The following is a 17,278-nucleotide window of genomic DNA, read 5'->3' as shown; positions in this document are numbered from 1 at the left end:
CATAAAAAAGCAGTTTGTCATATTTAATCTGCTTAAAAAATATTTATCCTTCAACTATACCTACATTAAAACCTGACTGAAAAATATTTTCTCATTTTATCTTCTATGTAATTACAAATCGTTGCCGTGTGGTTGCCACATTTCCAGGAGTCGTGGGGGTATCTGTTCGCAGATTTAATTGTTGGAACCATTCTTGTGAGATTCCATACAATTTTTACAATAAAAGTCTTAAGGTATGTTCACACAGATCGAATCGGAGAGCATTGGTGCGCGTTTTTCTTTTCACTTTGACCGCGTCTCACCGTACCGAGCCGAATGGTGGTGTAAAAGAGAAAAAGAGCGAGATCGGAGTCAGTCAGTTCCTCTTATTATCTCACACCAAGCACGTTCAAGCATTGTTAGAGACAAAAGCAGTACTTGCAAATATAAACCTTATAAGTTTTTAAACTGACATGGTCACTAACACTATTATTAGAACTTATGACGGGATATTTACCTCACTCACCAAATTGAATAAACATGGTAAATATCCCGTCATAAGTTCTAATAATAATATAAACCTTACTAAAAACGACAAGAATCTGTGAATCTGCTTTCCTCTCCGTACCGATCTGTGTGAACAGACCCTTACAGATTACTTCTTAGATTTTTCTTTGCAACAATAACAAAATGAAATTGTACCTAAATAGAATTTAATTTCAACCTATTGCTATTATCCTGATGTTTTCTTTAAACACTAATAGGTTGTGATAGTACTAAGTTAGTACTATTCTATTAAACACACACACACGTAGTTTTCAACAATTTAATTCTTCAACGTGTGTATAGTTGTCTATTTATATACCACTTGTGCCAAATGAATGCGTTTTAGAGTGCTATGACATTAATCGCACTTCTGTTTAACACCCTTAAGAATTATCAGACAGTTATGTATTACTTAGGTAATGAGCGCCCTGGAGTATAAACATTTATACATAGGCACATACATGTGCAACGTAACTCTGTATTTCCTTTGTTCGTCAGTCACTTTTCATGGAATATGGGGAGTATAGATCATCCAATAGTATGCGATCATCTTTACCTATAGCCACCAGCCACATCAGTGGACTAATATGAGTGTGTAACCAACCTTTTAAAATCTCGTCAGTATTGGTAACGAAGTCTTAAAGAAATGTAGTAAGAAACAAACTTACTGTCACGACATTGCGGTAAAAATAACTGCCATTTAACTGGATCGAAACTAAATTGAGTTGCAGCTTTGCATTCACACCGACCCTACTTATTATCCACAGTGACCAGCATATTAGTCCGTCCAGTAAAATCGATCGCGTCATTCAAATCACTGTATTAAATCAAACGATCGTTACTCTTTCCTATAAACAAAGTTTCTTTTAACGTCTATTTTTGTTTAGTTCTCGATACGAAGAATATGGTTATAATTATAACCGCGGTTGTAACTAAACATTCAACGTTTTAATCACAAAACTAATTATTCTATGAACCTAGCGTCGTGTCACGTACGGAACGATGTTATTGCTATTATAATGCAAACTGGATGAATGACGACCTCCAAACCTTTAAGAAAAGAGCGTATTCCTTTTTAAAAGGTCGCCAACACCAAAGGGGGTCCTTTGGTGTTGCGGGTGTTCATGGGCGACGCTGATCGCTTACCATCAGGTGACCCGTCTGCTCGTTTGCCCCAAAAGTTAAACATTATTTATTTCAAATAGACCAGGAAGGCACTTTTGAACGCCAAAGCAAATATTAAAATATTCTGTCGGTCAGTTCTCTAGTGAAGCTATTTGTTCGTTCCAAAGCGTAGATTTCTATGGAGAGGAACAAGCAAATTCCCCCAATTCCATAAAAAAAAAACAAATAGAAATATGAAAACTATAGATGTCAGTCAGGAGTTGTGTACAAAGGCTTCACTGGCAGAAACAAAGGGAGAATTTAGTAAAATACGTCCACGGTAAAAAGTTTTACATGCAAGCAGATTTTAATCTAACTGTACTTATTATTTACACACGATCTAACTATTGTCACACAGTTTGTTTACAACACAACAGTCGCCCAGCTTCGCATTGTGTGCGCCTGATTGTTGGTTCACAACAAACTCAGTTACATTTTAAAGCTTAAATACTTGTTCAGAACTCATACGACACCTGCCTCACTATTGAAGCGGGATTTTAAACTTTAAAACCAGTGGGCGCTTATGGCGACTACTTATAGCTTATTCTCAAACTAAGAGCCATAAGGTACTTAAAATTGTGCAACACTGATAAGCTCTTTTTGAAATGCAGTGACAAATAGAATTTAATACCTTTTATTAATCCCCGAAGGGGTAGGCAAAGGTGTACATTATGGCACATAATGACAATGTACACCCATATTTCACAATTTATGTTGTAAGTCCCATGTAATAGGTAGTGAGCCTATTTCCATATACCGGGCACATTTCCAGACTCCGTGCTACCACTGAGAAATTTTCGAAAAACCGAAAAATGCCCAGTAATACATGCCTGGCAGTCGCACTTGCAACTACTCGGCCAACGAGGCAGAGGCGGTAATACCTTTTAGTAAATACGTATTGGTTGGTTGTGTTGACATACGTACGTATAGTACTATTAATATTCCATTCCGATACACAGACATCAAAAAGACCGCGTGGAAATGGACATGGACGCAATCATGTCGTGTAATTAGCGATTCGACTGTAATTTCAGCCGAAATATTAGTTTTCAGAGTTCAATATAAAATATATGGCTTTGCGGTAACATTATACGTAAATAGTAATAAGTAATAAAATACACGTACGTTTAATGGCGTCGATATTAAAATCCCACCCAAAACATAAATGTGAAAGGATGCCAAGTTCGATAATATTGGAATGCTTCGCCTATAAAAGAAGTGAGATCTAAATAAGTACCAAGTTCCATACACAGACCTCAGTTAAAATGATATAACAAGTTGGCAAGTTTTCACACACTTTGTTATAAACCTACTAAACGCAATGAGTCAAGTATATAATTTTCTATTAAAACTTGCCAAGTTATATCATTTTTAACTGAGGTCTGTGTATGGAACTTGGTACTTATTTAGATCTCACTTCTTTTATAGGCGAAGCATTCCAATATTATCGAACTTGGCATCCTTTCACATTTATGTTTTGGGTGGGATTTCATTTATTTTTGTAAGGTTTATTTTCTTTTTTTCTTATTTTACTTTACTTTGACTAAATACAAACCTTCGTAACGAATTTTAGGTCGGTACGACCATTGGAAGATATAATATAAATTTTTTGTTTTAGTTCCTTAGGGGTATGAATTTACACCTTCATTATTTTTAAAACCGACTCACACTTGGCCATTTTCAGATTTTTTCCTTTACCTTGACCTAAAGACCTACCTCCATGCCAAATTTCAAGTCAATACGACCATTGGAAGTGGTCTAGGTTTTTGATGAGTGAGTCAGTCAGTGAGTGTATAGTAAAAATAGCGATTTTCTGACGTCAATATCTCAAGACCTACAATAGGTACATTAATGAAATTTTGTATTTTAGATAAGTAAGTAGATCTCGACAGATACTAGAAATTTCATATGCGTAGATAAAATAGATTTTGAGTTATAGGTGGGTCGAACTTGGCCCGAAATGGTTCGTGTAATATAACCCACGGCCGGTGTGTCGGTTTTTTTGCTCGAACTTGGCGGACACACTGCCGTGTGTCTAGATACTGGTTGATTGATTTTGGTACTCGGCTTACGTTTTGTTTTGTTCAATACTTACTTAACATTACCAACAAGTGTGGTAATGACTGCTTTTTGCTTGAAGGGGAAAATCATCCGATGTTTTCTGAGGTGAGAGGGAGTGTCAGACTCTTACTAACTAAAAACCACCCCGTTCCTTCTCCTGCTTTTTGAGCCGGAGCCACGGTAAGCCCGCTAGGTAGTCCGCAGCTCCGGATGGTAATGACAGCTAGACGGCCATAATCTCCACGCTTGATCAGTATATTGATTATTATTGCAGTTTGAAAGGTTCAAGTCTATCAGAAAGCACTGCTACCCGACTTTCTGTTAGTTATTAAATGTGTAGTCCGTTAATCGGCTCCTATAATACCCCTGGGAAGAAAAGGAGTGATCGAAAGTACTTAATGACATTGCAAGCTTTTATTTTATCTATATTTGTATGGTTTAACTTGACTACATAGGTACTTTCAAATATTCCATCTTTATATGTAGTTACTTTTCAAAACAGTTTTGCGATAATAATAATACAATTTTACCTACGTTAAACCTTTTTATGCTAGCCGAAGCAAAGTAATCCAGGCACAGACTTACGGACAGACACAAATCCTTAACCTAGACACTTCTTTATCGAACCGAGAACTCCTAAGCCGACAAAGGCAACGCTCAAAGGATGAAAAAACAAAACATAACATGTGTACATCAAAATTGACGCTCACAACGCCACGCCTTCTTATCCCCGAAGGGGTAGGCAAAGGTGCACATTACGACATGTAATGCCGCTATACAATGTACACCCACATTTCACCATTTGTGTTATAAGTCCCATGTAATAGGGGGTGAGCCTATTGCCATATAGTAGGCACAATTCCAGACTCCGTGTTACTAGTGAGATTTTTTTCGAACAATCGAAAAATTCCTAGCAATACTTTACCCGACCTAGGAATCGAACCACTCCACCAACCAGGCAGTCGATGAGTCGAATTTGTACGTAATTACAAAATTCAATTCAAAACGTTCGGTCACTCGAATTCAGCATTGTAAGCTTAACTCTTATTTAGAGAGCTCAGTAAACCACAATAGCATCGAATAGCGGATGATACATTAATCTGGAACACATTATTGGTACTAGTTGCTGAATACTGTGGCCGATTAGGGCTGTTTCATGGAATTGACAGAGGCATGTAAAGCTTAGGCGCTTAGGCGTATCATGTAACAGGTATTGCTCAGATAATTGTATTAAGTGTTCTCGAAAATCAGCTCAAATAACTAATAATAATACCCTTACACTCTTGCCTTCGAGTTACACCCTCTTACAACCACACTTCTCCGAAAAACAGTTATATTAAACAAAAGGAAGTTTTTGTCCATAGATAAAAAATCTTCTAATTCACTCCCAAGGTTGCTTTGACCAAAAATCTGCAACTTCGGTGTATTTTCCCAGAAATGGGCGAGGTTCTAACCTAAACACGATGTAACAATAATCTATTTTGATTCTAATCATGGTAGCCAGTCGTCTGTCTAACTAGACAAATTAACCACGGTGTTATAGTGCACAAATGTATGCACAAACACCCTATTGCCTTGCTCTCTGAATTCTATAAGACGGGTCAGCGTGACCGGAGGGAGGTTAAATGTAGGACCAACGGGTTCACGTGATTTCAGATTAACAGGTATACCAAAGGGTGTACTGTTGTATGTATGAATAGTATATCTCAATACATAACAGGTATTGAAATAGTTATTTTTGCGGAACAGTAGCAGTGCGTCGTTGGTCGAGTGGTCATAACTGCAAAGGGGTCTCGGGTTTGATTCCCGGGTCGGACATTATAATACTGGGTTTTGTAAAATTTCTCAATAGTACTGGAATTGTGCCTAGTATATGACAATGGATTCACCCCTTATTACATGGGACTTATAACACAAATGGTGAAAAGTGGGTGTACATTGTATAGCGGCATTACGTACCGTAATGTGCACTTCTGCCTACCCCTTCGGGGGTAAAAGGTGTGACATTGTATTTATTTATTTATATAGTAGCAGAGAAATAAGGTATATTGGTAAACTTATTAGCTATTTACGACCCAATTGTAGGCTTGATCAACGTGCAGTTTGTTATGCCAATTTCTGCCGTCAATTGCACTGTGCAGCTATAAACCATTGAAAGGTCGACCGTTGTTCGCTTAGTATTCCTGTTGACGTTCGCAACGTGTGCTGTCAGAATGCCATCTCATTTATGCGTAGACAGACACGGAAATTGATTCGCTGTTCAATTCAAAATTCTATGTAGTGTATAATAAACATGATTTTTGAAATACATCCTGTACGTAGGTAGGTTCTCCGATCCGGAGCTGCGGACAAGGTAAAAGGTTACCGGGGCTCCGGCTCAAAGCAGGAGAAGGAACGGGGTGGTTTTTAGTCAGTAAGAGTCTGACACTCCCTCCCGCCTCGCCCAAGGCGGGAGAAGTAATTGGATGAATTTGCCCCCTCAAAAAAAAAGGTAGGTAGGTTCTAAATAAGTGCACCTGGTGTGAAATTCTGTGGAATGAAAGCTGGAAATGTATACTGACAGCCTTTAGGGAGTCTATCGTCCAGACAGACGCCGATTTAGAACTGTATTTCAAACAAGTCTAACTCATTGGGGAGTTCTGCTGAAGCAGTGCCGGTCCAATGGAGTAGCCAAATATAGTTTGCATTTTGTATTGATGTGTAGACAGAGATAAGATTTTACTGGGTATAGGTAACGCAGTCCCAGTGCCAAAGCACCACTTGAATGTATGTTGGCGTAAATATACATTAGCTACCAGTGCTCTGCATTAGTCTTTGATGACATGCCAATGTACCATCAAACACCCATAATACAGTAAATATAGAAAAGTAACATTCATCATTTTTCCAACATTGATGTTCATTTTAACCCCGTATTTATTTTTCTTTTACAAGTTACCTAAAACAATATTATTATATCAAACAACCAACAGTTCGTGGCTAATTTGTTTTTATAATAATTGTTTTACGCTTTGCGTTACATTTCCATTTTGTTCGACAAGTTTGGAGTTCCGACACGGTAGAACAAGTTAATATCTCGAAAGCTGGAGATATTATAATAAAAAAACCAGTAAACAAATTCGCTTTGGCCCCGTGTGGCAAATTACGAGTCTCGGCCTCTTAAGGAGTGGATCTCAGTCCCAACGGGACAATTACATCTTGACGAGGATGGAAGCGTCGTCAGAGCTTATTGGTTACTTTTTTAGATAAAATAAATTTGATTAATACCTCGTAAACCATTTAATTATAAATTATGTTAAGGTTATTAATTACACTGGTATATAAAAATATACATATAGACACGTACGTTGTACCGTCCCTCAAACACATTTTCCATAAAAATTAACGTAGCTAATATCCTGCAGCTATAATGAAATTTACCGTAACGAAGACTAAATAGACAGCAAAAAATCCATGCACATCCACCAAGAAAATACGTGGAAAAAATCTAAAATGTGCGATGAAACTTGCTTATTAAGTAACCATTTGCTGCACGTCAAAATGTATACGTTAATTACCCTCAAAGTTATCAGAGTGACTTATTTACAAGAACATGCTTTTAAGTGGAGTGGCTTCGTCTCTGAGTAGTTACCAGGGACTTGTCAATAACGGTGGAAACTATCGGCAACTTGACGCATCCATTAATTTGTCACACGGTAACATATTAGATTGGACGGAATGCACGCGAGCACTGATGAAATATCATTACGTGTCTATGGACATGACATGGAGGACAGGCTTCAACTTATGGAACTATTATGGTGGAGCTTTCAGTTTAAGATTTTTTTTTTTTTTTTTTGAGTGTGGTAAATCATCCAATTAGCCACTTCTCCTGCCTTGGGCGAGGTGACAGGGAGTGTCAGACTCTTATTGACTAAAAACCTCCTGCTTTTCGAGCCGGAGCCCCGGTAAACCCGCTAGTTAGACCGCAGCTCCCCAAGATGCATCAAGATTTTCAAAAAATTTCTTAAAATTTCTTATAATACCGTCACAAGCAAGCTCAGATTTTCAGTTCACAAATAGAAGCCGGAAATCAAACCAGCGCGGGCGACAGGAAGCGCAGCAGCTATTCGTTTGGCCACTTCAGAAAGCGTTCCAACACAATCGCTGCAATATTGGAGCAATCTATTAGGTTATGAATATCATATAAAAGGGACTGATAGCTGGAAGCTGCAAACGACGACTGACGATATCATAACTATTATAATTTTCTCTCTAACTCTTTACTGTAGGTACTATCAATTAAAATGTAGAAAAAGATCTTTGAAGGACTTAAAGCAAAAACGGAAAGTAAAGATTATCCGTTTCAATTCATTCAGAACTGCTACATTTCACAGTTCATAGAAAACAGGTCGCATAATAACATCATTATAAATATCGCGAACTGAGACCTCTACAAACTAGTGAAAAGTGAAAAGAAATGCATTTCAAAAGACTTCAAGGAACTTAAAGAAATACTCATATAATAAGATGTTTTTGAAAGACACTTCTACTCGACCTCGCCGCGAGATATAAATATATAGGAAGATATTTAAAGCTTGAAGAAAATAAAAATTAAGTATGGTTTGAAAAATAAAAATGTATTTGTATACTTATCTATCAATTTTAGTGAAAGTCCTGCATGACGAACTCGTTGCTTGATTGTGACATCATTTTTGGGCAGCCAATAGCCGCGAATATTCCCTTTAAAAAAAAAAACGCAGCAAATACGATCATCGATACATCATGTTGATAATTCATGCAGTAATTTATATCCACGATGCGTTTCACAGCTCCAACTTCGTCCCAACAACCACTTTTCTTTTTTTTTATTTATTTAAAGATTTTGTCTGTTGGCGACAACATCACCCAGTGTCTTAACTCTCAACTTAAAAAAACACAAAACTTAATAGCTACTAATATTTCTTTTCACTTATTTCCTAAACATTACGATAATAAACAATAAATAAAGTTGAGGTATTTGAAAAAAATTTTTGTGATAAAAATAGTAAATTGTGTCACACAAACTGCCAGTTTTCATTTATAGGTTCATTCTAACATCAATACGCTCTCCCCCTTTTACATGGGACTTATAACACAAAAAGGTGAAAAGTGGGTGTACATTGTACAGCGACATTACTTACCGTAATGTGCACTTATGCCTACCCCTCTGGGGATAAAAAGAAAAGGCGACATTACATCTAACATCTCAATTCGACGTGGAGTGTACAATAATTATAATGTACTCGTGGCTCTGCCTTTACACCAGCCTAGCTGCGATACAGATGGGGCCCAGTAGGGCTGATGCCTAATCCGGAGCTGCGGACAACCTAGCGGGTTTACCGGGGCTCCGGCTCGAAAGGCAGGAGAAGGAACGGGGTGGTTTTTAGTCAGTAAGAGTCTGACACTCCCTCTCGCCTCGCCCAAGGCGAGAAAAGTCATTGGATGATTTTCCCCCCTCAAAAAATAAAATAAAAAAAAAGCCTAGCTGCGATGACAATCGACATCATACGAGCTCCAATTCTACATGTACTTAAGGAAACAATCCGATTCCTCCAATTCTCTACACGTGGCGAGTATCATGTTTTGTTTTTTCATTTTCCTACCCTGTACTTAACATCAAGTGGGCTTAGGTGAATTGGTTATTTACAAACCCACCCAAAACATAAATGTGAAAGGCTGCCAAGTTCGATAATATTGGAATGCTTCGCCTATAAAAGAAGTGAGATCTAAATAAGTACCAAGTTCCATACACAGACCTCAGTTAAAAATGATATAACAAGTTGGCAAGTTTTCACACACTTTGTTATAAACCTACTAAACGCAATGAGTCAAGTATATAATTTTCTATTAAAACTTGCCAAGTTATATCATTTTTAACTGAGGTCTGTGTATGGAACTTGGTACTTATTTAGATCTCACTTCTTTTATAGGCGAAGCATTCCAATATTATCGAACTTGGCAGCCTTTCACATTTATGTTTTGGGTGGGATTTCATTTATTTTTGTTAAGTTTTATTTTTATTTTTTCTTATTTTACTTTACTTTGACTAAATACAAAACTTCGTAACGAATTTTAGGTCGGTACGACCATTGGAAGATATAGATAAATTTTTTGTTTTAGTTCCTTAGGGGTATGAATTTACACCTTCATTATTTTTAAAACCGACTCACACTTGGCCATTTTCAGATTGTTTCCTTTACCTTGACCCAAAGACCTACCTCCATGCCAAATTTCAAGTCAATACGACCATTGGAAGTGGTCTAGGTTTTTGATGAGTGAGTGAGTGAGTGAGTGAGTGAGTCAGTCAGTGAGTGTATAGTAAAAATAGCGATTTTCTGACGTCAATATCTCAAGACCTACAATAGGTACATTAATGAAATTTTGTATTTTAGATAAGTAAGTAGATCTCGACAGATACTAGAAATTTCATATGCGTAGATAAAATAGATTTTGAGTTATAGGTGGGTCGAACTTGGCTCGAAATGGTTCGTGTAATATAACCCACGGCCGGTGTGTCGGTTTTTTGCTCGAACTTGGCGGACACACTGCCGTGTGTCTAGATTAAGAATCATATTCTCTTTTTTGTCGAGATGGTATTTACTATCTCACGCATATTAATGCGTATTCGGTCAAAATTACACAATGTTTTTATATTGTAATGTTTATAGGTACTAGTATTATATTGTAAAGGAAAATATATTTAACATTTTTGATTGATTTATCAATAGTTTTTCATGATTTTCATATTGAATAACGCCTAAATTAAGATATCCAAGTATTCACATTCAAAGTTTAAAATTAATAATCAAATACTAAACGTAAGGACGTACAACAAAGCTGCAAATAATATTCGTATATTTACAATTTATTTCCAAAACAAAGAAAAAACAATCATCAAACAAAAATATGTATATGGGGTTGTACATCAGATTATTGCTCGGAGCAAAACACATCGACCGTACTGGCGAAGGATATGTATTAAAAAAGAAGCAACTGAAGGTACTAATAACCAGAGAGTTTGAAAAAAGAGGACTTCGTGTGACCATCGGCGTAGCTCGTGAACAGTCTAGGAGACTAGGGGACTAGGTGTGCTATCATGCATCTGCTAACCTAATTAAATGCTGTAATAAATAACACTTTTTTATTCTCTAGTGATAATTAATACATTAGATAAAACATTAAAAGTCCTCTGCCTTGTCAAAGTTACGACGTTGCTAAATTAAAGAACAAAGATATATTTTTAATAGATATCTGTACATCCAATTATATGAAACTGAAACATGACGCAGGTATTGACTACAGTACCTCTACCATGAGTTGACGTAGTTATGACATCTAACTCTACTACAGTAGTAAATGTGACAACGCAACTACAATAGATGGCTTCAATGTTCGTACCATGAGATGTTTTAACGTTAACTACCCTCGCTATAGTTGAATCTATATCGTTCGTAGTATCGTTCATTATGTATCTAACTTTAAGCATCATAGTTCTAACTCTTTTTATTCACATCACTTAGAAAGAGAGAAAAAGCTGTTTATGTTTCAAATCTAAATGGTGATATTAACCAACAAAAAAATATAATACATCGGTTACACATAATTTCGTATTATTGTGAGCATTTTAATTTATTAGTATTGCTTTGACATTGTTTGTCAGCTGGACATTTTTGTAACATGTGTGTTTCCGTGACAACCCGGGAGTGCGAAAACATATTATTTGTTAAATTATTTAAAAAAATGCCTAAGAGAAGTGCAACTCAATTTGAGACGATGGTACATTTTTTGGAAAGGTAAGTTTTCCATTAGATAATAATAATTCATACATTTATTTACTTAGTTTAATTATCAAAGAAGTTTGTTTTTTTGCGCCAGGGAATTCTTGAGCCTTTTTTACCAAAGGAACATTGTGATATGACCCTTTGCTTCCTCTTAGATGAGGAATATAGAAGACTGTAGTAGTTAGGTTGATTAATAGGTATTTCTTGTATAGTGTTGTGTACAAAATATGATTTTGTTTATACAGAAATGGAGACCTAAGCAAAACCTAAGTCCGCTACATGCCCAAGAGTAGGCATCAGCGCAGTCTGAAGCAGCCTTCAAGGACTGCTACATGGTGGGACCTGTCGTAAATATAGCAGTAAGTGCGGTGAATCTGCGAGGGCAACCATCCCCAGAGAAGCTTGTGAGTTCAAATAAAATTATACAAACGTAACATAATTATATGGCACAAGTAGGAATTACTAAGCGTACGCCCTGCATAACTTCAACTTATATTATAGATATTCTTTAAAAACAACAAAAGGGCGTCTAAAGAATATCGGCTATAATATGTAACTATTTTTTGTAAATACTAGCAAGTCATCCTATGAAATTAGTAATGATTGTGACTATTAATTTTCAGCATTCCAGTGGAATACCTCTACACAGCCTGACAACGTGACATGTGGTGATGTAAATTCTGCAACAAGCTCGATGGCAAGACTTGTTGCAGCAACTTCTGTTAAATAAATAAATAAACATATTTTTTCAATGTGTCTACTTTATTATTATTAATTTATCCCACTAATTACACCTAGACCCCTATTTAGACCCCTTGCCCGGCAGTGGCACTTGCAACCACTCGGCCAACGAAGCAGTCAAAAACAAATATACAATCATATTACATAATAATATAATTGTCGAATTGATTTCCAAGGATTTCGCGCATTTTTTTTAGTTAGGTACTTTGAAATTTCCTTTGTTCTTGTTGGCCATCTTCTAATGCAGCAGTTTCTAACATATGGTATGCAAAATATGTTGTAGCAAACATAGTTAAATCAAAAATATTAGTTATGGTTTTTATTTTCGTTTAATATAACAAAACAGTAACAATTATTAATCTAAACTAACACATTATTTACAACTTAAAAATACCAAAAAAATAAGGAATAAAAACTAACTTAAAACTAAAATAAAGGCAATAGGCGTGGTTAGGTGTGGTTAGGCGTCGAAGTACTCGTCCGCATCGCTGTCACTGGGGAACGTTCCCAGAAGACTGGCCGCATTGCCACGTTGTATGGCAATGCTTATCTTTTGACCGAAGAAATAGCCAGCCTTCTGGTCACGCGTAGAGTCGAATAGCTTATGTGCAATTTCTTTATATAGAGAATGTGCACCAGGACCCCATGGCCCAAGTGTTTCGACCCCAAACGGCTCAAAACAATAATTGCCAACTAAGTTAGAATATTTGCGCCGCTTGAGGTCCTCTGCCGCGGAAGCAGCCGCACCAGCGCATGCAGCAGTACTTAGAAGGTGAGATGGCGCAAGGGTGTCTACACACGTAGCGTCCCACACCAAAGGCCTACCCATCTTCCAAGGCAGCAACGACATACCATCTGGTCTCTTGCCATCATCACGTACCAAACCATTAGGTTCTAATACGGCTGGTACGCCGGCTGAGGCGAGAGCACGACGAATAATGTCGTTGATGCTGGCATGACGACTTATGCGGCCTGCACTTCTACGACATGAAAGACCATGGTGTCCCGAGCCATCGACTCTTTCTCCACAGTGGCAACAATGCGGAGAGACACAGGGAGCACCCAACCGTAAGCACACAGCTAGCCGGAACGTAATGTCATCCAACATAGTTCCTATGTAGGGTGACGGGAGCGCCTGAAGCCACAAACCTGATTCCCACTCTCCCACAGCCAATAAGCGAGCTCGCTCTGCAGCATTAGAAGAAGAGTTGATTAATGACTCACGAATAATACTGCACAGCGGCACGTCCCATTGTCTCTGAGAAGAAGGGTGAACAGGTAAATCAGTAAGTGGACAGGCCATTTTCCAAGCTTCCACTGCATCAGTCAAACACGGCACCTCAAAACTAGCCAGTGATGGAGAAAGAATTTTCCTGACTAATTCAGAGGTACTGTGGACCGATGAGAGAAATGCTGGTAAGCTAATACTTGAAATTTTGCGGACGCCGAGCCCACCCATGCGAATGGGAAGGGTAGCTTGTTGCCAAGCACGGTCATCCAAAGCCACATTAAGTATGGATGATAATGTGTGTCTGATAATTTTGTCTACATTTTCCAAAATATGTGAATTTTTCCATATATGAGATGCGCGGAGAATATAAGTAAATTTTGGTCCAAAACAACAATACCGAATCAGAGTGAAAGCCGAATGTGAGTTGATTTTGTGTAGTCTATCCGAAATATTATTGAAATTTTCTATTTTGTCTTCGATGAATGAAGGAAAACATTCATCGAATATTGGAGAACCTAGGAGGTGAAGTGAATTTTTATCTTTAATTTTGATATTGGGAGCTATTTCCTGAAATTTGATAAAATCGTTTGTCGGTCAGTAGAGTTAGGTATGTAAATTTCACATTTAGATAAATTTAGGTCAAGGCCAATGGAATTTAGTCTTTCTTTTAATATGGTAAAATCTTTTAAAACAGTGTCGACGTCACCTCCTAGAGTTCCGTCATCTAAATACCATACGTTAAATTTGGAATTTAGTTCCCGAATAATAGGATTTATGGCTAAACTAAAAATGGCAGGTCCAAGAGGGTCTCCTTGTTGACAACCGACGGCCGATTCTATTAAATTGTCCTTATATAGTAATTTCGAAGGGTTTCGGTAACATTGCCAAAGAAAACTGTAAATTTTAGGGGTTTCTTTTTGTATTTCTGTCAACAAGGCGTCCCTGCTTACTGAATTAAAAGCGTTTTTTATGTCAACCTTTAAAATGACCTCACTTTGATTGCTATTTATAAAGGTAGAAAGGGCATGTACCGCAGCCTCGCAGCCCCTTTGGAACCAAAGCCTAATTGTGAGGGCTGGAATTTGCTGGCCAACGACTCATTGTAAAATGCACAGCAAATTTTGGCTGCGATACGCCTATAGGTGCAACCTACGGCAATGGGACGAATACCGCCATCCCTCTTCCGCAGGGCACATAAATTAGCCCCGTACAAGACGTCGATGACGGATTCGTTCACATTGCCGGAGAGCATTAAATTAATTAGGGCCGTCAACTCCCTCAAAAGGGAGTTGACGGCCCCCCCGTATTAGTTATTGAAAAATATAAATAGATGCTTTCACGTACGTCAAAGTCGGTGAGTGCCGCAACTACGGTAGTAATAGTTTGTCGCTATAGCAACGGCTAAACTTGTAACTCATGGTACCAATATTGTTTGAAAAGAATGAACGATCATGGCTAAACTACAGTCATTGTAGTATAGTAAACTACGACATTGATGACAGTGATAGTTAGAGCAACTCATACTACCAATTTTGGTACTTAAACTATCCGCTAGAGGCGCTGTTCCAGTTTGCATACATTTTTTCAACTACAGTGTCTGCGGAAATTTTACAAGGCAAACTCATGGTAGAGGTACAGGTAGATTTTCTATATATTTTGATACGATTACTTGGAACAGTATTGATGCTGTCAAATTACGTAAATTATCGCACGTTTTCAAAAAGATCAAATGCAGATACAAAAATATGGCGCCGGCGACTGTTCAATACAAATATATCGTTAGCTAGAAATAGAATTACTTTTTCCCTTTTAACTGCCAGGGTGACCAGCTTTTGTGCAACGTGTCGTGGTTTCGCTTCCCGCGCCTACCAAAAAGTGATAATGGCATTTTCTGAGTAAAATTACCATTATCAACTCGAAGTCAGGAAGTTCGGCGCTGTTTTAGCCCATTCATCATCGGAAAGCACGTAAAGCCGTTGTTTCTGCGCCTGCCCTCTCTCAGGTCGTTTCAGTCTGCCGTCCCATCGGGTTTAAGAGCGTGGGCTAACAGATAATGCACCTGTATTTGTACACTACAATATTTCATGCTTAGTGGGCTAGTCTAGTTAGACAGATTGACCACCATGATCGAAATCGATCGGGACATGTTATTTATATGTTTTCCCTTATACATATAATAAATCGGCAGCGCTTCTGATATACATGGTCCTTTTCAAGTGCAACCTCCACCTCCAACCCACCTGCCAAGCCTGGCGATTAAGGTAAACCCCTCTATATGGATGAAATCCATTACTCCAGGAGTAGACTGTCATATGCTTTTGTTTGTTTCAGTCAACGTCAACGCTATTCTGATTAATCAAGGCTAGATATATATGTGACCTAGATCTAGTAATCCAGCTAGAATACAATACAGAACCAGTCTCTGAGCCTCACAATAATTATTCAGTACTAATTATTCTGATTCTAATATGAATATTCCTCATGTAATAGTTATTGTTAGTTGTTGTATCTCTTGTTGTTAAGTTTTCGATAGAGCTGTTTATTACGCTGTTGTTAGGGGCCTTTCCACCAGAGATGTGCTATGTTACGTTGTTGTGGATGCGTTTGGCTTCTACCAATCGTGTTCATTGGTAGACATGGACTGATGGAATTTTTTTATATGGAATATGCGTGCTATCGATGTGTGCTATGGTGGCTTCACTAATATCGATACATCGCATACTCGACCTGCGCATCTCCCTCGCACAGTTACATAGCTTAGTATCAGTGGAAACGGTCACATAGTTTCGCAGCTTAACTATTACATCTTCGTAGCATAGCTATATACTACATAGCACATCTCTGGTGGAAAGGCACCCTTTTACCCGTCGTGTGCTGAACCGCAGATGCACGCGAGGTTTAATTATAGACAACCAAGTGTTAATGAAAACCTTTATTTAAAAAAATACAACCTAAGTCCATAAGTCTTTTGCACTAATGCTGAATTAATGAAACACTAATGCCCTAAGAATTTTACAATGCTTTCACAAATTCTAAAAAATAAACCATTTGCCACATCCTACTTTTTGCAATAAACTTAGAATTGCAATTCATTGCGAATGTTAACAACTAAATATGTTATATTGAATAATTATTATCATTAGATTTCTGGATAAACCACTTTACTAATGAATAACCTACTTATAAATATTTTGCTAGGTACAAATTTACGATGCTTGTGAAAAAATACGAATAACTCTTCTCGGGGTGTTTAAGGATAACAAACTGCTTTGATAAAAGCTATAATGACCAGGCTAACTTATATATAAAAAAAAACTGCATCGAAATTATTAGTTGATGGACGGAGGATGACCTATTCATCCGTGATCATGACACTTGCAACATTGCCGAAATATCGGAAACTCATAGATATAAAATAAACATGATAAATATCCCTCAAGTTCTAATGATAGTATCGTGTTAGTGACCAAATCAGTTTAAAAACTTATACATCGAAATTAGGTTACATGGCAAAGAACTAATACAAAAATATCTTCAAAAATACTTGGTACATGTTGAAATGGCCTCCATTTAACGGAAGACAATAAAAACTATAAGTACAATAAACATTGCGAGGGATCCCATACGTTGGCAATAAAGTTGTGTACCGGGCCGATAGAGGGCGCCGCGGTGCTCGTATATCATTGTGACCTAAACTGAGTGAAACTGTCCAGGGCGTCGGTGAAGCTGCTGTCCATCAAATTGCAGAATACAG

General features: G+C 37.6%; 2 protein-coding genes across 5 annotated transcripts in view; one reads left to right on the top strand and one right to left on the bottom strand.

Annotated features, from left to right (window-relative positions):
• LOC118267117 (dual specificity calcium/calmodulin-dependent 3',5'-cyclic nucleotide phosphodiesterase 1A) overlaps positions 1-17,278 on the top strand; it is a 125,318-nt gene that overhangs the window by 83,622 nt on the left and 24,418 nt on the right. The gene's annotated exons all lie outside the window — the stretch shown is intronic.
• LOC126912348 (uncharacterized) lies at positions 2,968-14,808 on the bottom strand. The gene is made up of 2 exons (XM_050704043.1): positions 9,978-14,808; positions 2,968-3,393 (listed from the first exon to the last, which is right to left on the bottom strand). The coding sequence occupies exon 1, from the start codon at positions 13,750-13,752 to the stop codon at positions 12,754-12,756; it is 999 nt and encodes a 332-aa protein (XP_050560000.1). The 5' UTR covers positions 13,753-14,808; the 3' UTR covers positions 2,968-3,393; positions 9,978-12,753.

The sequence above is a fragment of the Spodoptera frugiperda genome, chromosome 25 (assembly GCF_023101765.2).
Source record: "Spodoptera frugiperda isolate SF20-4 chromosome 25, AGI-APGP_CSIRO_Sfru_2.0, whole genome shotgun sequence".
Taxonomy (NCBI): domain Eukaryota; kingdom Metazoa; phylum Arthropoda; class Insecta; order Lepidoptera; family Noctuidae; genus Spodoptera; species Spodoptera frugiperda.
This window is presented reverse-complemented; position numbering and strand designations above follow the sequence as displayed.